Here is a 27,967-nt window from a genome sequence, read left to right as displayed (position 1 = left end):
TGGAGGACAGAGGAGCCTCTTAAAGAAGAAGTTACAGGTCTCTGAGAGCCAGAAATCTTGCTTGTTTGTAGGTGACCAAATACTTATTTTCCACCATAATTTGCAAATAAATTCATTAAAAATCTACAATGTGATTTTCTGGAGAAAAAAAATCTCAATTTGTCTGTCATAGTTGACGTGTACCTATGATGAAAATTACAGGCCTCTCTCATCTTTTTAAGTGGGAGAACTTGCACAATTGGTGGCTGACTAAATACTTTTTTCCCCACTGTACATCTAACATACAGACAATGTTAAAATTACATTTTTTTTGTTGCATTGTAAATTCCATACTAATTTCAATTACTAAAAGCTGTTTCATTAGGCTACAAATAGTTTTAAAAAAGTTATTCTTGATGTCTTTGTGACAGTGGTGATATCTTTTACTGCTGCTGCAGGTATCTGACCTCAGAGTACACTGCATCCTCTCTGCTGGTCTTCTCTCTTGCTCTTCTAGAGGAGGAGGAGTTCTTCTTGGGGGTGAAACTCACAGCTGCATAGTTCAACACATCACTGTCTTGATTCTGAGGGGGGTGGAGCCATGAGAAAATACATTAAGATGATAGCATGATCTATTACATAATGTTTCTATTCTCCTGTAGAAGAAAACACTCTACAAAAGACATGACTGTTCAGACTGTACACCCACTACAATGACCTGACAGTCAGTGGAACAGTGACAGACAGAAGTTCCATGGAAAAATTAACAACGATCACAAAGATCAGAAGGCTTCATCTAGTAGAGTGACCTATTACTTCCAAGAAACCTTCATAACATATAAAGCACAAACAGCTGAATACTAGCCGTAAGGAAAGGTAAATGGCAGTTTCTTGTAAAAACTGAAAATATACTGTGTTTATAAATGTTGACAAATGTACCTGATTGCCCTGGGATGTTGGGACATCTGTCCTCCCTTCAAAGAGATTGAAATAGAGGAAGGCCACCTATTATTTTTTATGACAATCTATCTCTTTTTAACCTCGTAGTTAATTAACAATGCTTATACTTTGGTCATTTAACTGATATTTACAGAAGGTACATTGCATAGAGATGCATGAAACATTAGATACATCAGCATAACGTTAGATACATTGGATGCATTAGATATACAGTAATACCTCTGCTATCTCTGTTCCGAGTCTTGCACAGCGCCCAGACAAGTAGAAGGGTCACTATCCCCAGAACGATGTTGGAGACGACCAAGGCCAGAACAGTAGGACTCAGATCAAATGGAAAATCATGCTCTGAAACTGTGGAAAGGATATCAGGGAATTCATATTGTATTCATGAGCGCTTAGGAAGATCATCAAACAATAAAATATGGCATCAAATGCTAAATGTGATATTGTATAGCTTGTTGAGACAAATGTATATGATCATTTGGAGGTAGGCCATTTGCATAAATATACAGTATTGTAGGGGATATTTACAGATTAAATGGGATTTACCTTGAATGTCCAGCTTGGTCCCGTTCCCAAATAGTATCTCCCAACATGAGGCCACAGCACAGTAATAAGTCCCAGCATCAGAGAGGCTGACGTTCCTCTTGGGGAGGTTGTAGACACAGCTCTGTGTAGGAGACCCAGCCTCAGGGCTTTTCTCACACTGATCACGCCTGTCTCCATCGGTGTAAAAGATTCCTGGATGGGATTCTCCTGAGCCATGTCTGAACCAATAGACACTGTGTTCTCCTACACAGGTCTCAGTTTAGAGTCACAGAGTCTCCTGGCTGGACTGACTCAGATAGAGGCTGCTGGAGCACAGACATGCTGTAGGACTGTGAGTCTGACGAGAGTGAGTAACTAAAGTAAGACTAAGTGGTTGAAAAATATGTCAAGCCATGTATTCATCACTAGCATTTGATGAAGCGGTTGTATGAACATATCAACATACAGGGCCACACAATTTGAAATTGAAGAAAGACATTGTGTTACCTTTGACAATTAAAACAGTTCCCTCTCCAAATATTTGCTCATAGATGACTGTAATGGAACAATAGTATGTAGCTGAGTCCCCTGGCTCTGTCTTGGATATGGTCAAGTTACAGCTGTAGTCTCCTCTCCTCACACCCAAACGTTTGGTCTCAGTAAAGTCCTTGATAAAGTTGTTGGAATAATAACTGCCTTGGCCACCATAAAAAGATGACGCCATGAGGAGGGGTTTCTGTCCAAAACTCTGCTTGAACCAATGAAATCTGGTCACAGACAAGTTGGGACAAAAGCACGTGAGTGTCACAGTGCCTCCCAGCTCAATAACCATCACAGGGTCTGGTTGGATTACGTTTGGTTTGGTAAAAGCACAAACTGTCAAAGCAAACAAACAAAATGGATCAAAGACATAGACATGGATAAACCATCTTGCTTCACTTATCATATTCAAACGACATACTACAAATGATTTAAAAAGGAACTCAATTAAAATATCTTACACTTACACAAGTAGATGTAAAACAAAAGTACTTCTCTATTCATCATTGTAACATTAGTCCCTTCTGCACTGTATAGTGTGTGGGTCTGAACGTGTGATACCTTATCGGCACCTTATATATGATGACACTTTACATGTAGCCGTCATACAGTAGGAGGGAACACTGAAACAAGAGATTTTATTGGCTGACTACAATCTTAGATGTGTGTCCTCTAGCTTACCATAGTTTGAGCTTCCCGGGAATTGCATTTTTAAGAAGACATTATAAATCAAGTCAGAGTTACTGGATCAAGGCAATCAAATATTGGCTTGATATGGTTGCTTCTTTTTTGAGAGAAATGAAACATTTACTGAAATGATTTCTCTTTTGATGTTTGGACAGGAAACAGTGAAGGATCTCTAGTGCTGCTTATACTACCGACCCCAACACAGCCCAGCCCAAGGGTTAAAGTTATCCATAATGTAAATTGACCCACCACTGCATAAAAGCTGCATCATAAGCCTCCAACATTAAATACTAATACTAGTTGTAACCGCAATAGCATTGAATAATATATGTTTTTGTTGGCCTAATTTCAAACCTTTGTTTGATACCAATACCTTATTTTTTTCCATGAAGGAAGAGTTGACAAAACTATTGAGATGACACTCAATCTTTATCTGCACTTTGTCCTGTTGTTGAATGCTGTAGGGTCCTTAAACGTTTTCAACTCGAGACCCAAATGAGAAATTGACTGTCCTCCCGTGACCAAAATCGACCTCCAACAACCCAAAGTAAGAAGAAATAGTGTGTCATTATAGATGAATCTCATAACTCAGGACCCATAGTTAAATAAATCCTGCACTGCACAGTTTGGAAAATGCTTTTAGCTTTTTGTTTGTATTCTTGACATACTTTGCACATCTAACTGAGCGGCAGGGGTCTGGTTTTTACTGTCCAGATGAAGATGGGTGTGGAAAGAGCCCCCCCCCCCTCCACGCCCTCAAATCACCCAGGCATTTACTCTTACACACAAATATTTTCCCCAGTCTATCTGTTGGCAGGTGGACTGGAAATCTGGAGAAACATACTGAGTGAGAGAGAGAGAGAGAGAGAGAGAGAGAGAGAGAGAGAGAGAGAGAGAGAGAGAGAGAGAGAGAGAGAGAGAGAGAGAGAGAGAGAGAGAGAGAGAGAGAGAGAGAGAAAGAGAGAGAGAGAGACATAGAGCATGTTACATTTCATCCCCCTCAGTGTTAGTCTATGAGAGACCCAGTGATGTTCACCTCAGCAGGTCTCACTCTACACTGAGCTGATCCTTCCTGTCACTCACACCACAGGAAGTGATGCGTACCCTCACTGGCCCCTCCTCTACCTCAAACCCCAGTCCTATTCTCCTTATAAGGTGCTTCTCAGAATAGGGGGCTGTGATCAGTGCAAAGCCAAGACAGGAAATACTAAGGGGCAAATAACATCATGACAAAGGTCATTTTGATTGATCTCTTTATTTGTCTTTATAAGTGATCAGTATAATGCAATTGTCTACTGCTGGGTACTTTGCCCCTCAGGGTCACCCTATAAAAATATTTTAAAAAAATCACTAACACACACAACAGACATCTAAGTTAAGTGAGGCAACTGCTCCTCTGCAACCATTAAACAGTTGTGTTTTGACTTCTAACCCTTCCACTCTAACATTTTACTAGATGCTCTTATCCAGAGCAACTTACAGTTAGTGCATGCATACATTTTTCATACTGGCCCCCCGTGGGAAACAAACCCACAACCCTGCCGTTGCAAGCGCCATGTTCTACCAACTGAGCCACAGGGGACTACCCACACCCTGTACCACTGAGCTTTGTTGCCTAATCAAGTTGGAGAGAGCTACAGTGGCCCTGAGGTACAACTCACAAACACTACAGAGATATTTACTGATTTACATTTCTAAACATTTATTTTAACTACACATACAATATAGAAGGATTTAAACTTGCATTCAAAGATATGGCACTTTGTCATCTTGTAGCAGCATACACTACATGGGGGTCCAGCTCCTTCTCTCTTCTCCTCTCCATCTTCCTCTTCTTGGAGGTGAAATTCAGGGCGGAATAATTCAATGCATCTGGATTTGCAGACACAATGACATAGACTACAGTTGTAATTTTCACTGTTTCTGAATTGCTTATAATTCAGTATTTAATCATGCAGTATTTACCTGATCATTTGTGGTTGTCTTTGAGAATCAGGTCCTGAATATGATATAAAAGAGAGACGAGAAAATTGATTAACGGATCATTCCATTCTAGTGTACACACTGACTCTTCTGATCATCATTGTACAGTATGTAATGGGAAAAACATGCACATTAAAGGTGTAGTTCACAGGTCCCATATTATCATGAAATGGGCTCCTACCTGTGTTGTGTCTGTTTGCGTCTCGTCTGATCTTGAGGACCAGGATGAGGATGACTATCAGTAGAACAGCAGTCACAACATCCAGGTTCACAACCAGGGGAAGGAGGTACATGGTTCCATCATCATCCTCTCCTGCTAGACTGATAGTTCCATAACAATGTCCTATTAGATTACATTTTATTAAATCACTAGGTGGTCCTTGTCACGGAATCTGCCGAGGCTGCTCCTCCTCCTTGTTCGTGCAGGCTTCGGCGTTCGTCGTCCCCGGAGTACTAGCTGCCACCGTTGAATGTTTCGATGTTCGTTTGGTTTGGTCTGTCTGTTACACCTGTGTCCGTTTGGTCTTGATTATGTGCCTTATAAGTTTCCTGTGGTTGTTTTCGTTAGTTGTGTGTTATTTTATTTCCTGTCTGTTGGTGGTATCCTGTGCAGTACTCTGGGATTGTTATTGTAACGCACTGTGTTGCGTTGTCGTTTTGCCTCCTCGTTAGAGGTACTTTATTTTGTACTGGTTGTACATTTAGTAAAGTCGTGTTTGACTTAGCTTATGCGTCCTGCGTCTGACTCCTCTCAACGCACCCACATCAACAGTGACAGAATAACACACCATCATGGAGTCAGCAGGAGCAGCGGCGGCAACCAAGTCCCTCGAGGAACGGATCAGCAATCAAGACACCATGATCCAGCAACTTGGGGGCCGCCTGAACGATTTGTCCAACACGCTGCGCCGTTTGGTTACTGGAGAAGGTGCCCACATCTTCGCGACACCTTACCATCACCATCGGCCAGTCCTCCTCTCCCAGTGCCGGAACCCAGCGGCATTCGGCTCCGCTCCCGAGGGCATATGATGGTACCGCAGCCGGGTGTCAGGGATTCCTCCTGCAGGTGGAACTCTACCTGGCCACCATACACCCGGCGCCCTCGGGATACGAGCGTCTCCGCCTCATCTCCTGGTCTCTCCGGCAAGGAGTTGGAGTGGGCTAACGCCGAATGGAGGGAATAGACGCCGCTACTATCACCTACGCGGAGTTCTCCCGCCGCTTCAGGGCAGTGTTCGATCATCCACCTGAGGGGAAGGCGGCGGGGAGCGTCTGTTCGACCTCCGACAGGGGAAGAGGAGTGCCCAGGAGTTCGCCCTGGAGTTCCGGACGCTAGCGGCAGATGCGGGATGGAATGAGAGGGCCCTCATCGACCATTATCGATGCAGCCTACGAGAGGACATTCGTCGTGAGCTGGCCTGCAGGGACACCAACCTCACCTTCGACCAGTTGGTGGACATGTCCATCCGTCTCGACACCCTGCTGGCTACCCGCGGACATCCCGAATGGGGGTCGTCCATTCCATCCTCCAGCACCGCCGAGCCGATTCCCATGGAGCTCGGGGGTGCAGGCGCTAGGGAGAGGAGGAGAGAGAACCCGAGTGGGGCCGTCCCCTGCACCAACTGTGGCCGTAGAGGGCACACTGCGGCTAGGTGTTGGGGAGGGTCTCCTGGGAGAGGGGACAACAGGTCACGCACTGGGGAGTCATTTCAGGTGAGTAGATGCCCCACTTACCCAGAGCTCTCTCCTGTTGGACACCTGTGTATACCTGTGAGATTTCCACAGGTGGCACCTCATTCCCAGCATAAGGCGCTAGTAGATTCAGGCGCAGCTGGGAATTTTATTGATCGTGTATTTTGTTCTAGGGTAGGAATTCCCCTTCGGCCGGTGGAACCCCCTTTCCCAGTTCATGCTCTAGACAGCCGGCCGCTGGGGTCGGGGTTGATTAGAGAAGTCACAGCGCCACTGGAAGATGATTACGAGGGGGTCATGAGGAGATCATTCAGTTTTATCTGGTCGACTCTCCTGCGTATCCCGTTGCGTGGCAACAGAGGGCTCTTATGGAGTGGTCTGCCCAGTGTGTAGGGGAGATGTCTAGGTGTTTCCATAGGGGGCAACATCGGTGTGGAGAGTCCGAACCAAGTGTCCGCAATGCACATTCCCCCTGAATATGAGGATTTAGCACTGGTTTTCAGCAAAACTAGGCAACACGGTTGCCACCTCATAGACAGGGGGGATTGTGCGATAGATCTCCAAACAGGAGCGGCACTTCCGCGGAGCCGTGTGTATCCCCTGTCTCAAGAGGAGACCGCGGCTATGGAGACTTACATAGCCGATTCCTTGGAACAGGGATACATACGGTCCTCCACTTCCCGGTTTCCTCGAGTTTCTTCTTTGTGAAGAAGAAGGGCGAGGGTTTGCGCCCGATGTATTGATTATTGTAGTATCAATCAGATCACGGTTAAGTACAGTTATCCTCTTCCTCTGATTGCGACTATGACAGAATCATTACGCGGGACGCGGTTCTTCTACAAAGTTGGATCTCAGGGAGCGCGTACAATCTGGTGCGCATTAGGGAGGGAGATGAATGGAAAACAGCATTCAGCACCACCTCGGGTCATTACGAATATCTCGTCATGCCATACGGGTTAATGAATGCTCCTTCCAGTCTTTCAATCCTTTGTGGACGAGATTTTCAGGGACATGCATGGGCAGGGTGTGGTAGTGTACATCGACGACATCCTAGTTTACTCTTCTACGAGCCGAGCATGTAGCCCTGGTACGCAGAGTGTTGAAGAGGCTGTTGGAGCATGACTTGTATGTCCAAGGCAGAGAAATGCTTGTTTTTCAGGAGTCCTTCTCCTTCTTGGGTTATCGATTGTCCGCGTCTGGTGTAAAGATAGAGGTTGACCGTGTGTCGGCCGTGCGTAATTGGCAAACTCCAACCACTGTAAAAGAGGTGCAGCAGTTTTTGGGTTTTGCTAATTACTACCGGAGATTTATCCGGGTTTTGGACAGGTGGCAGCTCCCATTACGTCCCTGCTAAAGGGGGTCCGGTGCGTTGCAGTGGTCAGCTGAAGCGGACAGGGCATTTGTTAAACTGAAGGACCTGTTCACTTCGGCTCGGTGCTGGCGCATCCGGATCAGCATTACCATTCCAAGTGGAGGTGGACGCGTCAGAAGCCGATATTGGGGCGGGTTCTGTCGCAACGGTCCGGCACGCCACCTAAACTCCGCCCCTGTGCGTTCCTATTCCAAGAACTCAGCCCGGCGGAGCGTAATTATGACGTAGGGGACAGGGAGTTGTTAGCCGTGGTTCAGGCCCTAAAGGTGTGGAGGCATTGGCTTGAGGGGGCTCAACACCCTTTCCTCATTCTGACTGACCACCGTAACCTGGAGTACATCCGGGCAGCTAGGAGACTAAACCCTCGTCAGCCTAGGTGGAACATGTTCCTAACCCGGTTTGTTTTTAAGATCACGTACATCCCAGGGTCCCAGAACGGTAAGGCAGACGCCCTGTCCCGACGGTGACACAGAGGAGAGAGGTCCTTGAGCCTACTCCCATACTGCCGGAGTATTGTCTGGTGGCTCGGTAGTGTGGGAGGTCGATACGAGATCGAGAGGGCGTTACGTGCCGACCCTACTACCCCGAGTGTCCTGTGGGGCGGACGTCACGTTCGCACGAGGTTCGTGACCGACTTATTTATTGGGCTCATACATCACCCTCTTCTGGACATCCAGGTATTGGCCGGACGGTGCACTGCCTTAGCGTGAAATACTGGTGGCCAACGTTAGCTAGAGATGTGAGAGTTTATGTCTCCTCCTGCTCGGTGTGCGCCCAGTGTAAGCGCCTAGACACCTGCCCAGGGGAAAGTTACATCCCCTGCCCGTTCCACAACGACCATGGTCCCACCTCTCTGTGGATTTTGTGACCGACCTTCCCCCTCCCAGGGAATACCACCATTTTGGTCGGTTGTGGATCGGTTTTCCCAAGGCCTGTCGTCTCCTCCCAATGCCGGGTCTCCCTACTGCCCTACAGACCGCTGAGGCCCTATTTACCCACGTTTTCCGGCACTATGGGGTTCCCGAGGATATAGTGTCTGACCGAGGTCCCCAGTTCACCTCCAGAGTCTGGGGGGCTTTCATGGAACGCTTGGGGGTCTCGGTGAGCCTTACCTCGGGTTACCACCCAGAGAGCAATGGACAGGTAGAACGAGTCAACCAGGATGTGGGTAGGTTTCTGAGGTCCTATTGCCAGGGCCGGCCGGAGGAGTGGTCAAGGTATATCCCCTGGGCAGAGATGGCACAGAACTCTCTACGCCACTCCTCCACCAATCTAACACCTTTCCAGTGTGTTTTAGGGTATCAGCCGGTTCTGGCACCATGGCACGAGAGCCAGATTGAGGCTCCTGCGGTGGATGAGTGGATTCGGCGCTCGGAGGAGACGTGGGACGCTGCACATGTCCATTTGCAGCGGGCCATCCGTCGACAGAAGGCGACGCGCCCGATCGCCACCGCAGTGAGGGACCGGTATACGCACCGGAGATCGAGTCTGACTCTCGACTCGAAACCTGCCCCCTCCGCCTGCCCTGCCGGAAGCTGGGTGCCGGGCGGTTTGTGGGCGTTTTAAAGTCCTGAGAAGATTGAACGAGGTGTGTTACAGGTTACAACTGCCTATTGATTATAAGAATATTAACCCCTCGTTCCATGTGTCTCTTCTCAGGCCGGTGGTAGCTGGTCCACTCCAAGAAGATGAGATAGGAGAGACCCCTCCGCCCCCTTTGGACATCGAGGGGGCTCCCGCGTACAGGGTCCGGACCATCTTGGACTCGAGACGCCCGGATGAGAGGTCTCCAGTATCTCGTGGAGTGGGAGGGTACGGCCCGGAGGAACGGTGCTGGGTGCCTAGGAGGGACATCCTAGATCCATCCCTCCTGACTGAGTTCCACCGTGGTCATCCCACGCGCCCGGTTCGCGTCCTCCTGGCCGTCCCGAGGGGGGTACTGTCACGGAATCTGCCGAGGCTGCTCCTCCTCCTTGTTCGGGCAGGCATCGGCGTCGTGCGTCCCCGGAGTACTAGCTGCCACCGTTGAATGTTTCATGTTCGTTTGGTTTGGTCTGTCTGTTACACCTGTGTCCGTTTGGTATTGATTATGTGCCTTATAAGTTTCCTGTGGTTGTTTTCGTTAGTTGTGTGTTATTTTATTTCCTGTCTGTTGGTGGTATCCTGTGCAGTACTCTGGGATTGTTATGTAACGCACTGTGTTGCTTAGTCGTTTTGCCTCCTCGTTAGAGGTACTTTATTTTGTACTGGTTGTACATTTAGTAAAGTCGTGTTTGACTTAGCTTATGCGTCCCCTGCGTCTGACTCCCTCTCAACGCACCCACATCAACAGTGACAGTCCTTTAATGACAAACCTAAACATTTTGCTTAATTATTATTATGTTTTATCTACATGAGAAAGAAAGACAAACTCAATATTTTTGGATGGTATTTCCTCACCTCCGTGTGCCCTATAACATCGAGATTAGTAAGAATAAATACTTATTTTGTCTCCAAATTGTAATGATAAAAAAACATGTCCATCAATGGTTTGCCTGTGTTTCATGATAACTCCTGATTAGGTTGATACGCATTTTCAAATGTATCAAAAGCCAGATAAATAGTTGATAACGTACCTTGAATTTTTAGAACTGTTGCATTGACAAAGACCACGTGGCTATGTGGATACAATCCACAGAAATACAGGCCACAGTCAGCTATTTCCACTTTTGTGATTTTGAGAAAGATAGTGGTGTTGTTGCTGAACATTTCCAAATGGCTCCTTTGAAAACCATTGTGGAGATCAGCTGTTGAATTAAAGCCGTACATAGATGAGATACAGACAGGCTCTGATCCGTTGACCATGCTATGTGTCCCACAGCCGTTGTAACATTGGAGCACTGCTAGGTGATGGTATCCCCAGAACGGACCTCCATAGTCTGAGACTGAGAAACCGAAACAGAGACCAAACCTGAAATACAAAGAACAAAGTCCTATGTTAATGAATATAATTGTTGATATCACATGTACATGTTAGAAATCAGGAAGAAATGCTGCACTGAACATTCTTTTTATACTTGACTGATGCAGTCAGTCTTACTCTGTCTCCATGTTAGAATTAACAGTAGCTTACTTACTCAATCCATAGAGCAGTAGTGCTGGTAGGAAGGTTCTGGCCATTCTGTTTTAGATCTTTTCTGATCTGTCTGATTGAGAATTAGAGAACACTGCTTTATTAACCTTCCGAGTGGCGCAGTGGTCTAAGGCACTGCCACTAGAGATCCTGGTTCGAATCCCGGCGCACAATTGGTCCAGGGTAGGGGAGGGAATGGCCGGCATGGATGTAGCTCAGTTGGTAGAGCATGGTGTTTGCAACGGCAGGGTTGTGGGTTCGGTTCCCACGGGGAGCCAGTATGTAAAAAAAAAAATTATGCACTCCCTACCTGTAAGTGGCTCTGGATAAGAGCGCCTGCTAAATGACTAAAATGTAAATGTTATTCACTCTGAGATCAAAAGGGATTTCATTGGTAGGGGGCGTGGTAGTTGGTTTTGGACCACAATGTCTATGTACAGACTGTCATATCACCAATTAAAAAGTAAACATTGGCCGTTGATTACATTTACATTATATTTTAGTCATTTAGCAGACGCTCTTATCCAGAGCGACTTACAGTTAGGGAGTGCATACATTTTTCATATATCACTATTTTTACATGGTGGGGTCTCGAAAAATTTTGGATATCAAAATCGGGTCGCAGGCCAAACATTTTTGGGAACAACTGTGTTAGGTTCTAAACAAACCGAGTAAAACTCACGGACGATTAGTAAAGCTCAACCAAGTTTATTCACCCACTGGGTCACACAGCTCTATAAGACAAATACATGTTTCCACCAGCACAAGTATATACCCCAATTTGGGTGAAGTATCATCCCTTCCCTCTAAACATGACATGTTTATTGATAGGCAGGAAGTGAAGTAATGCAGGCAATAAACTGCTCCTTCTCCCTTAACATGACCTGACCTGACCTTGACCCCATTCCTCACTAATCCACAGCTCTCCACACTCATCAGTGACTGTAATCATGTGATTGTCTTTCTTTTACTCAGTACTTAATTGCCTCCCACCATATACATTCCTCCTACAGATAACCCTTACATTCTTGGTTTAGAAACCAGACTATGGCACTCCTCATTTCCATAGGATACTTGATAATTAACAATAAGATGTTCTGCCAGTACTTCATACGTCCTGCATTCCTCTCTCTCCCTCTGTGACATGATTAAGGATATTTCTAGTTTATAATTCAGAACCCATCAACTGATATAGGTGTTTGGGTTTGGTGGGGTTCATAGATGACCACAAGGCTTCACCTTTGTGGTCAAACTAACTATCTACCAGCCCTAACCCTTAACCCCAGCCCTACCCTAACTCTAACCCTATCCCTAACCTCAGCCCTAACCCTAGTCCTAGCCGTAACCCTAGCCTAACCCAAACCCTAACCCTTGCCTGACTGTAGATACAGCTACAAAGGTAGACATGTCTTTTCAGAGACAGGCGTTTTTGCGAGAAGGGGGTAGCTGCAGTCCAATATGGTGACTGGAGAATGGCAGAGTGGGTGTGTTGAAAGGAAAGTAGTAGGAATGTGGAATCTAGTTGGTGTGTCGAAAGCTCTCTGCTATAGGTTAGACTGTTTTGATTGACTGTTGTGTTTTCTTCTTCAGTTTCTTACCACGCAACTACGATACATTGAGCTCCATATCATGAGAGTTTGGACGTCTGTTTTGAAGCAAGACCATGACTCTGAGTCGTGTTTCACTGTTAGTTTTAAACAATAATTGTATTTTTTGAGTTATAAAACTGACGATTGTTTATTTGTTATTAAAAGTACTGATGATGGGTGTACTGTTGCTTAATGTGTTGTATGTGTGTGCTTACTGTGACTGTCACCCTCATATTGGCTACGACAGGTAGCTACTTCCCACACCGTTGCCGGACATTAGTGCTTGGCAAACGGGAGCAAAGGGCAGTGTGTCCCGTTGTTGTTGCTGTTCATGCCCTCCATATTGAGTAGTAGACTGTATGTATGTATCAAGGTGACATCTAGATGGTAATCAATAATAGTTATTGTGTATGCTGCTATCCTACTTGAAATAAAATAATGTGATGGTAAAACATGACCATGTTAGCTACCGCAGGCGACACAACCGTGATATAACTGCCCAGCACCTCAGGTCAGCAGTCAGGTCGAACACTGGTGCACTGATTCGCTTTCCATACACCCACTCGTTTCGACACACCCACTCGCCCATACTCCTGTTGCCATATTGGGCTGCAGCTACCCATACTTGTTTTTAGCTCATGATCATAGCATGCAGATCTGTCTGGGTGTCAGAGCTACTAACCTAGGGGTTCCCAAACCTTTTTGCCCGCCACCCCATTTTGATATCAAACATTTTTCGCAACCCCACCGTGTAAAAAAAGTTATGTAATCAAAGGCCAATGTTTACTTTTAGAATTGGAGCTATGACAGTCTATTACAAGTCAGTACTTTTTTCAGTTTTTTCAATCTGAAGGAAGTATGGTTTGAAGTGACTGAAATGCATCAGAAAGGTATTTGGAAGTTCAAATGATCCCCAGGCAATAATGTTGTATGATATTGATTATGTTATTTTTCTCCCAGTCTGAGTTAGTGCCTTGTCCACTCTGTTTTTGCTTCTGGGCATTGTAGAGGGAAAAAGAAGACACATGTGTTCCTGAGAGAATTATCTTTCAGTGATGGGGTCTTAATATTTTGTAGTTTAACCATTTCAAAGATAGAGCCACATTTGAAAGAAGAAAACTGAAACCGCTCTATTCATTACAACCACATCTAGTGGCTACTGTTCTATTTCATTTCACTTTAAAATATTGTTAATTGATGTACATATAAGTTTAGATACAGTGTACAAATCTGAAACATATAAGAATGTTAATCATCATCTGATTATTCATGACTTTATTAACTTCAGAGTTCACTGTTAGAAGCAGGACTGATGATAGAGTAGGCTGTCCTCTTCCTTCTTTCTGCTCGTCTCAGAACAGACAATCAGGCCTAGGGACCATCATTCCAGCTGTCAATGGGTGCTGAAGGTGGGTTTGGTGTATGAATCAGGCGCAGGACGCAGAGGCTCAGTCCAAAAGACTTTAGTGCAATATTCACGAAAAGGAATAAGCACAATAAGCCCGAAGGCGAATTCACGGCGCACACAGGCGTCAAATAAACGGCGCACTAACATGTGCAAAAAGAACCTCTCCAAAACACTGGAGGGAAATAAATAGCTCCAACACGAAACAGAAGAGCAATCACGCACAAAGAAAAACACAACCAACGAGAACTAAATAGGACACTAACGAGGACTAACAAGACACAGGTGTGCATCATCAAGACAAAACCAAACGAACATGAAACATCGATCGGTGGCAGCTAGTACTCCGGGGACGACGACCGCCGAAGCCTGCCCGAACCAGGAGGAGGAGCAGCCTCGGCCGAAAACCGTGACAGTACCCCCCCCTTGACGCGCGCGGCCCAGCCGTCGCCGACCTCGGCCTCGGGGACGACCAGAGGACGCTGAGCAGGGCGCGCGGGATGGTCCCGGTGGAACTCCGACAGGAGAGATGGGTCTAGTATGTCCCTCCCGCGGCACCCAGCACCGCTCCTCCGGGCCGTACTCCCTCCCACTCCACGAGATACTGGAGACCCCCATCCGGCGTCTGGAGTCAAAGATGGACCGAACGGTGTACGCCGGAGCCCCTCGATGTCCAGTGGGGGCGGAGGAGTCTCTCCTATCTCATTGTCCTGGAGTGGACCAGCTACCACCGGCCTGAGAAGAGACACATGGAACGAGGGGTTAATATTCTTATACTCAACAGGTAGATGTAACCTATAACACACCTCGTTCAATCTTCTCAGGACTTTAAAGGGCCCCACAAACCGCCGACCCAGCTTCCGGCAGGGCAGGCGGAGGGGTAGGCTTCTGGTAGAGAGCCAGACTCGATCTCCGGGTGCGTACACCGCCCCTCACTGCAGTGGAGATCGGCGCTCGCCTTGTGACGAAGGACAGCCCGCTGCAGGTGGACGTGGGCAGCGTTCCACGTCTCTTCCGAGCGCCTCATCCAATCATCCACCGCAGGGGCCTCGATCTGGCTCTGCTGCCACGGTGCCAGAACCGGCTGGTAACCTAATACACATTGGAAGGGGGTTAGGTTGGTAGAGGAGTGGCGGAGAGAGTTCTGGGCCATCTCGGCCCAGGGAAGGTACCTTGACCACTCCTCAGGCCGGTCCTGGCAATACGACCTCAGAAACCTACCCACATCCTGGTTGACACGTTCTACCTGCCCGTTACTCTCCGGGTGGTACCCTGAGGTAAGGCTAACCGAGACCCCGAAAAACGCTCCATGAACGCTCTCCAAACATGGGAGGTAAACTGGGGACCTCGATCAGACACTATATCCTCGGGCACCCCGTAATGCCGGAAGACGTGGGTAAATAGGGCCTCAGCGGTCTGTAGGGCAGTAGGAAGACCCGACATAGGGAGAAGACGACAGGCCTTAGAGAACCGGTCCACAACGACCAGGATGGTGGTATTCCAATGAGAGAGGGGAAGCTCTGTCACAAAATCCACCGAGAGGTGGGACCATGGTCATTGTGGAACGGGCAGGGGTTGTAACTTACCCCTGGGCAGATGTCGGGGCGCCTTACACTGGGCGCACACCGAGCAGGAGGAGACATAAACCCTCACATCCCTAGCCAAAGTAGGCCACCAGTATTTAGTGCTAAGGCAATGCACTGTCCGGCCAATACCCGGATGTCCAGAGGAGGGGGACGTGTGAGCCCAGTAAATGAGTCGGTCCCGAATCTCGAGCGGAACGTACTTCCGACCCTCAGGACACTGTGGAGGGCTGGGGTCGTGCACGCAACGCTCGATTTCGGCATCGACCTCCCATACCACCCGGTGCCACAAGGCAAGACTCCGGTAGTATGGGAGTAGGCTCAACGGACCTCTCCTCCGTGTCATACCCGTCGGGACAGCGCATCTGCCTTACCATTCCTGGGACCCAGGGATGTACGTGATTTTAAATACGAACCTGGTGAGAAACATACTCCATCGAGCCTGGTGAGGGTTCAGTCTCCTCGCTGCCCGGATGTACTCCAGGTTCCGATGGTCAGTCAAAATGAGGAAAGGGTGTTGAGCCCCCTCAAGCCAATGCCTCCACACCTTAAGGGCTTGAACTACAGCTAACAGCTCCCTGTCCCCAACGTCATAGTTACGCTCCGCCGGGCTGAGCTTTTTTAGAATAAAAAGCACAGGGGCGGAGTTTAGGTGGCGTGCCAGACCGTTGAGAGAGAACGGCCCCTATACCTGCCTCAGACGCGTCCACCTCAACCTGAAAGGGTAATGCGGGATCCGGATGCGCCAGCACCGGAGCCGACGTGAAACAGGTCCTTCAGTCTCCCAAAGGCCCTGTCCTCATCAGCTGACCACTGCAGGCGCACCGGACCCCCTTTCAGAAGGGACGTGATGGGAGCTGCCACCTGTCCAAAACCCCCGGATAAACCTCCGGTAGTAATTCGCAAAGCCCAAGAACTGCTGCACCTCTTTTACAGTAGTTGGGGTTTGCCAATTACGCACAGCGGACACACGATCCACCTCCATTCTCACCCCTGACGCGGACAACCGATAACCCAAAAAGGAGACCGACTCCTGGAAAAACAGACATTTCTCTGCCTTGACATATAGGTCGTGCTCCAACAGCCTCCCTCAATACACGACGCACCAGGGTTACATGCTCGGCTCGGGTAGACGAGTACACCAGAATATCATCAATGTACACGACCACCCATTGTCCCTGCATATCCCGGAAAATGTCATCTACGAAGGATTGGAAGACTGATGGAGCATTCATCAACCCATATGGCATGACCAGATACTCGAAATGACCTGACGTGGTACTAAACGCTGTCTTCCATTCGTCGCCCTCCCTTATGCACACCAAGTTATACGCGCTCGTGAGATCCAATTTTGTGAAAAACCGCGCTCCATGCAATGACTCCGTCATGGTCGCAATCAGAGGGAGTGGATAACTGTATTTCACAGTAATCTGATTGAGACCACGGTAATCAATGCACGGGCGCAACCCTCCATCTTTCTTCTTCACAAAAAGAAGCTCGAGGAGGCGGGAGAAGTGGAGGGCCGAATGTATCCCTGTCTCAAAAAATTCGGCTATGTAAGTCTCCATAGCTTTTCTCTCCTCTTGAGACAAAGGATACACATGGCTCCGTGGGAGCGCTGCTCCTGCCTGGAGATCAATCGCACAATCCCCCTGTCTATGAGGAGGCAACTGTGTCGCCCTAGTTTTACTAAACACAAGAGCTAAATCCCCATATTCAGGCGGAATGTGCAGTGCGGGCACTTGTTTTGGACTTTCCACCGAAGTCGCCCCCACGGAAACACCCAGACATCGCCCCTCGCACTGAGCAGACCACCCATCGAGAGCCCTCTGTTGCCACGAAATAGCAGGGTTATGGGTGCTTAACCAGGGAATTCCCAGTACCACCGGGTACGCAGGAGAGTCGATAAGATACAGCTGTATAGTCTCTTCATGACCCCCCTGCGCACACATCCTAAGTGGCGCTGTGATCTCCCTAATCAGCCCCGACCCCAACGGGCGGCTATCTAAGGCATGAACGGGAAAAGGGTTTTCAACAGGTAGAAGAGGGATCCCTAAATCTAAACAAAACTTCCGATCAACAAAATTCCCAGCTGCGCCTGAATCTACTAGCGCCTTATGCTGGGAATGAGGTGCAACCTGTGGAAAACAAACAGGTATACAAAAGTGCGCAACAGAAAGCTCTGGGTAAGTGGGACGTCTACTCACCTGGGAGGCCCCCCCAGTGCGTGGCCTGTTGTCTTCTCCCCCGGAGAACCCTCCCCAGCACATGGCCGCAGTGTGCCCTCCACGACCGCACTTGGTGCAGGAGACAGGCCCCCTCGGGCTCCTCCTCCTCCTTTCTCTAGCGCCGGCACCCCCGAGCTCCATAGGGCTCGGCTCGGAGGTGCCGGAGGGCGGAATGGAAGGAACCCCCTCGGAACGTCCACGGGTGGCCAGCAGGGTGTCCAGACGGATGGACACACAGGCGTCAAATAAACGGTGCACTAACATGTGCAAAAAGAACCTCTCCAAAACACTGGAGGGAAATAAGTAGCTCCAACACGAAACAGAAGAGCAATCACACACAAAGACAAACACAACCAACGAGAACTAAATAGGACACTAACGAGGACTAACAAGACACAGGTGTGCAACATCAAGACAAAACCAAACGAACATGAAACATAGATCGGTGGCAGCTAGTACTCCGGGGACGACGACCGCCGAAGCCTGCCCGAACCAGGAGGAGGAGCAGCCTCGGCCGAAACTGTGACACCAGCCATGTAAGACAGCCAATCCCCTTGCCTCTCACTCTATTCTGACAGACAGAATGACTAGTATACACAAGTGGCGGTCAGTGCCGTTTAAGATGAGGGAGGATGATAATTTTTTAAAACTTATTTCTATTACAGCATATTGGATGACTGTCATTCATATTCCATTCACCCAGCTCAATGTAACATCGATAGGTTTAGGCTACTACATGATACTCTAATTTCCCCTATACCCATCATGAGGTTGCTACAACCTAGCCTATGAATGAAAGTTTGCAATGTAGGTATACAGGTCGAGAGAACTTTGAGTAATCAAGGTGACAGACAGTGACACATTCAATAACGCCTTGCACACTCTTGCCTGCATCGAGCTGATCTAGGGTGTAATCATTAGTCCAACAGTTGCAAACAAGAGTTTCTAATGGACCAATTCAGGGACACAACCAGTCAAAAGTTTTAGAACACCTACTCATTCAAAGGTTTTTCTTTATTCTACATTATAGAATAATAGTGAAGACATCAAAACTATGAAATAACAAATATGGAATCATGTAGTAACCAAACAAATGTTAAACAAATCAAAATATATTTTATATTAAAGATTCTTCAAATAGCCACAATTTGCCTTGATGACAGCTTTGCACACTCTTGGCATTCTCTCAACCAGCTTCACCTGGAATGCTTTTCCAACAGTCTTGAAGGAGTTCCCAAATATGCTGAGCACTTGTTGGCTGCTTTTCCTTTCCTATGCGGTCCGACTCATCCCAAACCATCTCAATTTGGTTGAGGTCAGGGGATTGGGAGGCCAGGTCATCTGATGCAGCACTCCATCACTCTCCTTCCTGGTAAATTAGCCCTTAAACAGACTGGAGATGTGTTGGGTCATTGTCCTGTTGAAAAACAAATTATAGTCCCACTAAACCCAAACCAGATCGCATGGCGTATCACTTCAGAATGCTGTGGTAGCCATGCTGGTTAAGTGTGCATTGAATTCTAAATAAATCATAGACAGTGTCACCAGCAAAGCATCCCCACACCATAACACCTCCTCCTGCATGCTTTACGGTGGGAAATACACATGCAGAGATCATCCGTTCACCCACACCACATCTCACAAAGACACGGCGGTAGGAACCAAAAATCTTCAATTTGGACTCCAAACCAAAGGACACATTTCCACCGGTCTAATGTCCATTGCTCGTGTTTCTTGGCCCAATCAAGTCTGTTCTTCTTATTGGTGTCCTTTAGTAGTGGTTTCTTTGCAGCAATTCGACCATGAAGGTCTAATTCACACAGTCTCCTCTGAACAGTTGATGTTGAGATATGTCTGTTACTTGAACTCTGCGAATCATTTATTTGGGCTGCAATATCTGAGGCTTGTAACTCTAATGAACTTATCCTCTGCAGCAGAGACATCTCTGGGTCTTCCTTTCCTGTGGCGGTCCTCATGAGAGCCAGTTTCATTATAGCGCTTGATGGTTTTTGTGACTGCACTTGAAGAAACTTTTGAAGTTCTTGAAATGTTCTGTATTGACTGACCATGTCTTAAAGTAATGATGGACTGTTTTTTCTCTTTGCTTATTTGAGCTGTTCTTGCCATAATATGGACTTGGTCTTTCATCAAATAGGGCTATAATCTGTATACCCCCCCTGTCACAACACAACTGATTGTCTCAAACACATTGAGAAGGAAATAAATTCCACAAATTAACTTTTAAGAGGCACACCTGTTAATTTAAATGCATTCCAGGTGACTACCTCATGAAGCTGGTTGAGCGAATGCCAAGAGTGTGCAAAGCTGTCATCAAGGCAAAGGGTGGCCATTTGAAGTATCTCAAACATAACATATATTTTGATTTGTTTAAAAATAAATTGGTTGCTAGATGATTCCCTATGTGTTATTGCATAGTTTTGATGTCTTCACTATTATTCTACAATGTAGAAAATAGTAAAAATAAAGAAAAACCCTTGAATGAGTAGGTGTTCTTTTGACCGGTAGTGTGTGTTTGTCCCCATTTCGTTGCGTTTGCTTCCGTTTCAGAAAGTTTTTCAACAGAATAGGTGCATTGAATACACCCCTGATTGCACGCAAACACAGTTCACTTTCATAGCAGCCACATACAAACAGCTCGTTGTATATATCATTCCTTCTCTCATCTATCTACGCACTCTCCTCTTTTCAAATAGCATCCCTCTCGGTTTGGGCCGGGTGTTTGAGTGTGGCTAAACTAGCTAAGTGCCTTTGATTCTAGCTAAGTAAGTAAAAGTGAAAAAATATATACCACGAAATATAGCTATCTCTCTCGCTCTCTCTCTCTCTTGCTTCTCCTTACTTTTGTAAATACTATAAAATGGGAAATATAAAATGTTTAATTATTTTAGGTAGTGACATTCAAGCGGCGACTGAAGCAGATATGAGGATCCTTGTCCTCCTCTCTATCATAAGAACTGGAGCCCTCCTCTGCTGTCTAACCATCATCTTCATCATCTACCTCATCAGGAAATAGATCAATTCAATGATTCAGTTTCTCAATCCTTCAGCTGTTTCAAACACAAATGTGGTTTACAGTCTGTTCAAATGTTTCAGTGCTCATCAGTTTAAATGCATAATGTCAAGGTAAAATGCCCACATGTTGATGATGCAGATTAGCTTGTAATACTTTTTTTTATATTTCTGTTCAGATTTTCAATAAATACATTAATCTTTATTGAAAATGTAAAACTCAATTCAATACTGATACAATTAAGAATTAGATACAGTATGATATTTTAACATACTCAAACAAGACTGGGATTATTTCACGGCCGTTGCTTCATGGGAGTTTACACAACGTGTCTCAGAAATGTGTCCATCCTGCCCTCTCCCTCTTCCACATTGATCTGTTCATTGAGAAGCTCAGTGCAGCAGCATTTTTGTGTGTCCATGTTCAGATTCAAAAATAAAGAAAAAGAGAAGTTTGCTGATCAGAAAACCCTGCACATTCATTTACATGTATAATAGCTGTACCTACATTTGGTGCCCCGTGTGAGGAGAATACATACTTTTCAAAATGTGTAAAACATTATTTTTTTTAAATAATCAGCTCTTAGAATGTCTTTCCTTCAATGTCCAGCCTGGTTCAGAATCACTTGAGTTGATTGATTGGCTAAAGAGAACCACACAACATCTTGACATTCTGATGGAAGAAAATCAGAAATTGAAATTGGAAACATAGATTCCTACTAAACTTTCTCTTTCTTCACTGATCTTGAATCATGAGATATGCACGATCTCCAAAATAGTATTCATTATACCAGAATATTCCACAATGATACGATCCAACATCAGTATGGGCAACATTCCAAAGTGTCAAATTAAAACAAAAATCATCATTTGCAGCTCAAAATGAGACATATTTGCAAAATCTCCCTGGAATTGCACTTTTTCATAGTAGGTTGTTACAATGAGTACAAGTCCATGTCCTGGTGTGTGTTTCAGCGCTATCCAGGATAACACTGAGTCTACAGTGGATAAACACTCCAGAGTCACAGATCCCCCTAGGGGCACCGATTCTGTCAGCACAGGCTGAGATACAATGGGATGCATAGTACCATCTAGAACACACAGGACAGAGGACATAGTTGGAGAGGGAAATATTTGCCCATGGTGTAAATCATCCAGAGGTAAAGGGTTCATGTTTGGCTAATTGATGTAATCAATTCACATCCTAATTTGCATAAGAGTTACAGTAAAGCCATGTCAATATGTTGAGCCAAGGTACAGGACAATGCCAGTTATCTTACAGTAAATAGCTACTGAAACACAGGAGAAATTGACTGCACATACAGTGCTTACAAGTGAGAAGCAGAATCGCCATATAGATGAATAGTGGGGTCATCTTGTAATCCATCCTGAGTGGTTACTCTACTCCTGAACCAAATGGACTGGTGTAGTACTGTGATCAGTAGGCTTCTTACGTGACAGTTACAGAGAAAGGCAGAAAGGAAACTTTTTTCTCTGATTGGTGGGAGATGCATCAAATCACACCCTTCCTGGTAGGTGTGTGAACCGACACTGCACTTCTTACAAAGAGAGCATTTATTGTAAATCATATACATGTTTAGCTATGCGGTATGTGGAGTCAGAGAGATTCTCACGTTCTCTCCTGAAAAAAATATTTTTATCTCAACTAGACTAAACATTGTTAAATAATGGTTGGTGTTCGCCTGACACATATTCACCTAAATCGCTATTCCTTTGATCATATTGTATATTTGTATATGTGATAGCAGAGATGTACTGTAGACAGAGAATAGAGATGTACGGAGTGTATCAATTAATGGTTTATTATGTTAAAAACACACAGTCATAGAGCAAAAATGGGATTCTCTGTCAGATTATTTGTTGTAAAAAGTTATGGTGTCACGATCGTTGAGAGACGGGTCGGACCAAGGTGCAGCGTGAAAAGTGTACATGTTTATTCACCCAAATAAACATACAAACAAAACAAGAAACAACGTAACGTGAAGTCCAAAAGGCTATACACATACCAGCCTAAACAGGAACAAGATCCCACAATACACAGTAGGCAATGGGCTACCTAAGTATGATCCCCAATCAGAGACAATGAGCGACAGCTGCCTCTGATTGGGAATCATACCCGGCCAGACATAGAAATAGACTACCTAGAACATAAACATAGAAAATATAACATAGATTTCCACACCCTGACTCAACAAACAAGAGTTCTATAGGTCAGGGCGTAACATATGGCTATTTAAGGCATTACAGGATCATTATATACATCTAACATACAGACAATGTTAAAATTACAGTTTCTTTGTTGCATTGTAAATTCCATACCAATTTCAGATACTAAAAGTTTCATTAGGCTACAAATAGTTAAATGGTTCTTCTTGGAGTCTTTGTGACAGTGGTGATATCTTTCACTGCTGCTGCAGGTATCTGACCTCAGAGTACACTGCATCCTCTCTGCTGGTCTTCTCTCTTGCTCTTCTAGAGGAGGAGGAGTTATTCTTGGGGGTGAAACTCACAGCTGCATAGTTCAACACATCACTGTCTTGATTCTGAGGGGGGTGGAGCCATGTGAAAATACATTATGATGATATCATGATCTACTATATAATGTTTCTATTCTCCTGTCCAAGAAAACACTCCACAAAAGACAGGACTGTTCAGACTGTACACCCACTACAATGACCTGACAGTCAGTGGAACAGTGACAGGCAGAAGTTCCATGGAAAAATTAACAACGATCACAATGATCAGAAGGCTTCATCTAGTACAGTGACCTATTACTTCCAAAAAAGCTTAATAACATAAAAAGCACATATAAGCAGATTACTAGCTGCAAGGAAAGTTAAATAGCAGTTTCTTGAAAAAACTGAAAATATACTGTATTTATAAATGTTGACAAATGTACCTGATTGCCCTGGGACGTTGGGACATCTGTCCTCCCTTCAAAGAGATTGAAATATTTTTTATGACAATCTATCTCTTTTTAACCACATGTAGTTCATTAACAATGCTTATACTTTGGTCATTTAACTGATATTTACAGAAGGTACATTGCATAGAGATGCATGAAACATTAGATACATCAGCTATAACATTAGATACATTGGATACATTAGATATACAGTAATACCTCTGCTATCTCTGTTCTGAGTCTTGCACAGCACCCAGACAAGTACAAGGGTCACTATCCCCAGAACGATGTTGGAGACGACCAAGGCCAGAACAGTTGGACTCAGATCAAATGGAGGATCATGCTCTGGAACTGTGGAAAGGATATCAGGGAATTCATATTGTATTCATGAGCGCTTAGGAAGATCATCAAACAATAAAATATGGCATCAAAAGCTAATGGTGATATTGTATAGCTTGTTGAGACATATGTATGGGATCGTTTTGAGGTAGGCCGTTTGCATGAATATACAGTATTGTTGGGGATATTTACAGATTAAATTGGAATTACCTTGAAGGTACAGCTTGGTCCCGTTCCCAAACAGTATTTCCCCACATGAGGCCACAGCACAGTAATAAGTCCCAGCATCAGAGAGGCTGAGGTTCCTCTTGGGGAGGTTGTAGACACAGCTCTGTGTAGGAGACCCAGCCTCAGGGCTCTTCTCACACTGATCACTCCTGTCTCCATGGGTGTAAATGATTCCTGGACGGGATTCTCCTGAGCCATGTCTGAACCAATAGACACTATATTCTGCTACACAGGTCTCAGTGTGTATTGTACAGTTCAGAGTCACAGAGTCTCCTGGGAGGACTGACTCAGACACAGGCTGCTGTAGCACAGACATGTTTCTGGACCCTGATCCTGACAAGAAGTTCAATAAACCCATTGAATCGCTAGAATATTACTGTAGAAAGTTTTCAACCTCAACATTTGTTAAATTAACATCTAATCTGATTAAGATAATACTCCATATTTACACCGCATATCTGTAAATTCAGTTTGACAAAAACGTACCTTTTATTATGAGAATGGCTCCTTCTCCCAACTCCACCTTGTTGCCATAAGCACTTCCACAGTAGTATGTGCCTGAATCAGAGAGCTGCATGTCTGAGATCCTTAGGTGATTCTTTTCTTGGCCATTTTCCACTGAGAAGCGAGGGTTATCCTTAAACTCATGGTAGAATGTTGCATTCCTGTCAAACTTATAGACGGTTGATAAGAGTTGAAGCTTATCTCCCAAGGGTTGCTTGTACCAGGAGAAATGCATGGCCATGTGGCCTTCATAGAAGCAGTGCACAATCACTGCGTCTCCAACGTTGGCTGATATGAGAACACTGTCCTGACGTATGGATGAGGACTCAGTACCAGCTACCACATATATTAAAGAACATGAACAATACAGTACATTTGCTGTTACATACCCCAAATACAACTTATAATATTCAAAGTTGCTGTAAAGTATTAAATATGATATCTCATGCATTAAAATCAAGGGCGGACATCACATAAGCAGAGACATATATAAGTTGGACTTACCCATCTCTACAAGAAGTGGAAATATCAGACACAGTGTGATCCTCTTTGAAGTTGACATCCTCTTCACAACCTGTCTTGAGTGGAAAAAGTCCACCTATGTAGACAACACTTCAACAATGGAGTTACAGATGATTGGTCGAACTGGACGCATCATTTTTGTTGACGCCTTATTCCGGTACGACAATCTTCTTCACATTGTACAGAGTCACAGAGTCTCGTGGCTGGACTGAATCAGACACACAAATATTTTAATATAGGTATATTCTTATCCTTATATATTTAGTACAAATTTAGTAATGATCATTCAAGTTTGGCATCCCTTATTCTTTATCACTACAGCTACTGTTGTTTACGTCAAGACACTTGTGACCTTGTTGGGAACATGCATGCAATGACACTGTCATCCACTAGGGCTTCTATCACAACACAGTCACTTCAAATCACAAAAAAACATAGATGGATTTTTTTTAACGAACACAATACAGTAATACTCTTTTAGTTATCTCTAATTCAGGACTTGCACTCAATTGGCTGGATGGATAGAACACCTTCCCATGATTTTGTTATTGAGGAGGCAGATTCCTCTAGGCCTATAGGTGATGATAATACTTATTTATTTATATTTTTTATTATTTTTTTCTTTACATTTTTTAGTCATTTAGCAGACGCTCTTATCCAGAGCGACTTACAGTTAGTGAGTCTTTTTTTTATTTATATATATATAATTTTTTATTTTTTTTAAATTACTGGCCCCCCGTGGGAATTGAACCCACAACCCTGACGTTGCAAACGCCATGCTCAACCAACTGAGCTACAGTTAAAACTGTGTTGTGTTTGACTAAGAACTACAGATCTAGGTCAAATGACCTCATGAATAGCTCATTGTGTTTTTTCACAGATTTCAGTAGACTATGTATAGATAAGCTGCCTCATCAAAAGAGTTGGTTTACTGTTGTTAAAATGGTCAACTTGAAGAGCAAGTAGTATAGCCTACGGTATGAGAGAGCTAAGAGTTCTGAAAACCACAGAAACAGAGAGAGAGAGAGAGAGAGAGAGAGAGAGAGAGAGAGAGAGAGAGAGAGAGAGAGAGAGAGAGAGAGAGAGAGAACAACAGAGAGAAAGAAAGAGAGCAGAGGGTCCTGTGCACAAAGCCAGCAGGCCCTAACAAAGTGCAGATACATCCTCATCTTGTGTTCATCACAGACCGCAGACTAACTGTAAATAGGTTGCTCTGTGTTTGAAGGCGTGTTAGTGGCATGAGAAGAGAAAAAAACGGTTTAACATAACAAATTAAAGCAGCAATATGTAACTTTTTGGGCAACCTGACCAAATTCACATGGAAATGTGAGTTATACAGTGGGGAAAAAAGGATTTAGTCAGCCACCAATTGTGCCAGTTCTCCCACTTAAAAATATGAGAGAGGCCTGTAATTTTCATCATAGGTACACATCAACTATGACAGACAAAATTAGCATTTTTCCCCCAGAAAATCACATTGTAGGACTTTTAATGAATTTATTTGCAAATTATGGTGGAAAATAAGTATTTGGTCAATAACAAAAGTTTCTCAATACTTTGTTATATACCCTTTGTTGGCAATGACACAGGTCAAACCTTTTCTGTAAGTCTTCACAAGGTTTTCACACACTGTTGCTGGTATTTTGGCCCATTCCTCCATGCAGATCTCCTCTAGAGCAGTGATGTTTTGGGGCTGTCGCTGGGCAACACAGACTTTCAACTCCCTCCAAAGATTTTCTATGGGGTTGAGATCTGTAGACTGGCTAGGCCACTCCAGGACCTTGAAATGCTTCTTACGAAGCCACTCCTTCGGCGGTGTGTTTGGGATCATTGTCATGCTGAAAGACCCAGCCACGTTTCATCTTCAATGCCCTTGCTGATGGAAGGAGGTTTTCACTCAAAATCTCACGATACATGGCCCCATTCATTCTTTCCTTTACACGGATCAGTCATCCTGGTCCCTTTGCAGAAAAACAGCCCCCAAAGCATGATGTTTCCACCCCCATGCTTCACAGTAGGTATGGTGTTCTTTGGATGCAACTCAGCATTGTTTGTCCTCCAAACATGACGAGTTGAGTTTTTACCAAAAAGTTATATTTTGGTTTCATCTGACCATATGACATTCTCCCAATCCTCTTCTGGATCATCCAAATGCACTCTAGCAATCTTCAGACGGGCCTGGACATGTACTGGCTTAAGCAGGGGGACACGTCTGGCACTGCATGATTTGAGTCCCTGGCGGCGTAGTGTGTTACTGATGGTAGGCTTTGTTACTTTGGTCCCAGCTCTCTGCAGGTCATTCACTAGGTCCCCCCGTGTGGTTCTGGGATTTTTGCTCACCGTTCTTGTGATCATTTTGACCCCACGGGGTGAGATCTTGCGTGGAGCCCCAGATCGAGGGAGATTATCAGTGGTCTTGTATGTCTTCCATTTCCTAATAATTGCTCCCACAGTTGATTTCTTCAAACCAAGCTGCTTACCTATTGCAGATTCAGTCTTCCCTGCCTGGTGCAGGTCTACAATTTTGTTTCTGGTGTCCTTTGACAGCTCTTTGGTCTTGGCCATAGTGGAGTTTGGAGTGTGACTGTTTGAGGTTGTGGACAGGTATCTTTTATACTGATAACAAGTTCAAACAGGTGCCATTAATAAAGGTAACGAGTGGAGGACAGAGGAGCCTCTTAAAGATGAAGTTACAGGTCTGTGAGAGCCAGAAATCTTGCTTGTTTGTAGGTGACCAAATACTTATTTTCCACCATAATT

The 27,967-nt window shown here is 45.2% G+C and overlaps 1 protein-coding gene and 1 long non-coding RNA gene across 4 annotated transcripts; both read right to left on the bottom strand.

Moving 5' to 3' along the window:
* Positions 1-405: 405 nt before the first annotated feature.
* LOC121562878 lies at positions 406-1,738 on the bottom strand. Its single transcript, XR_006659358.1, has 4 exons — positions 1,489-1,738; positions 1,159-1,290; positions 919-953; positions 406-563 (listed from the first exon to the last, which is right to left on the bottom strand). It is a non-coding gene; the product is annotated as an uncharacterized LOC121562878 (long non-coding RNA).
* A 21,117-nt stretch (positions 1,739-22,855) lies between these two features.
* LOC121572147 lies at positions 22,856-25,252 on the bottom strand. Of its 3 annotated transcripts, none has more exons than XM_045217648.1 (6): positions 25,190-25,252; positions 24,668-24,799; positions 24,164-24,514; positions 23,834-23,965; positions 23,609-23,643; positions 22,856-23,252 (listed from the first exon to the last, which is right to left on the bottom strand). In XM_045217648.1, the coding sequence occupies exons 1-6, from the start codon at positions 25,245-25,247 to the stop codon at positions 23,112-23,114; spliced, it is 849 nt and encodes a 282-aa protein (XP_045073583.1). In that variant the 5' UTR covers positions 25,248-25,252; the 3' UTR covers positions 22,856-23,111. The 3 variants fall into 3 exon arrangements, with proteins under 3 accessions (XP_045073583.1, XP_041740007.2, XP_045073582.1); XM_041884073.2 differs by having other exon boundaries at positions 24,668-25,021; positions 25,190-25,247; XM_045217647.1 differs by lacking the exon at positions 25,190-25,252 and having other exon boundaries at positions 24,668-25,154.
* Between the last annotated feature and the right edge of the window lie 2,715 nt (positions 25,253-27,967).

This window comes from Coregonus clupeaformis, unplaced genomic scaffold, assembly GCF_020615455.1.
Source record: "Coregonus clupeaformis isolate EN_2021a unplaced genomic scaffold, ASM2061545v1 scaf1165, whole genome shotgun sequence".
NCBI classification, from domain to species: domain Eukaryota; kingdom Metazoa; phylum Chordata; class Actinopteri; order Salmoniformes; family Salmonidae; genus Coregonus; species Coregonus clupeaformis.
The sequence above is the reverse complement of the archived record's forward strand: the minus strand, read 5'-3'. Positions and strand labels throughout refer to the sequence as shown.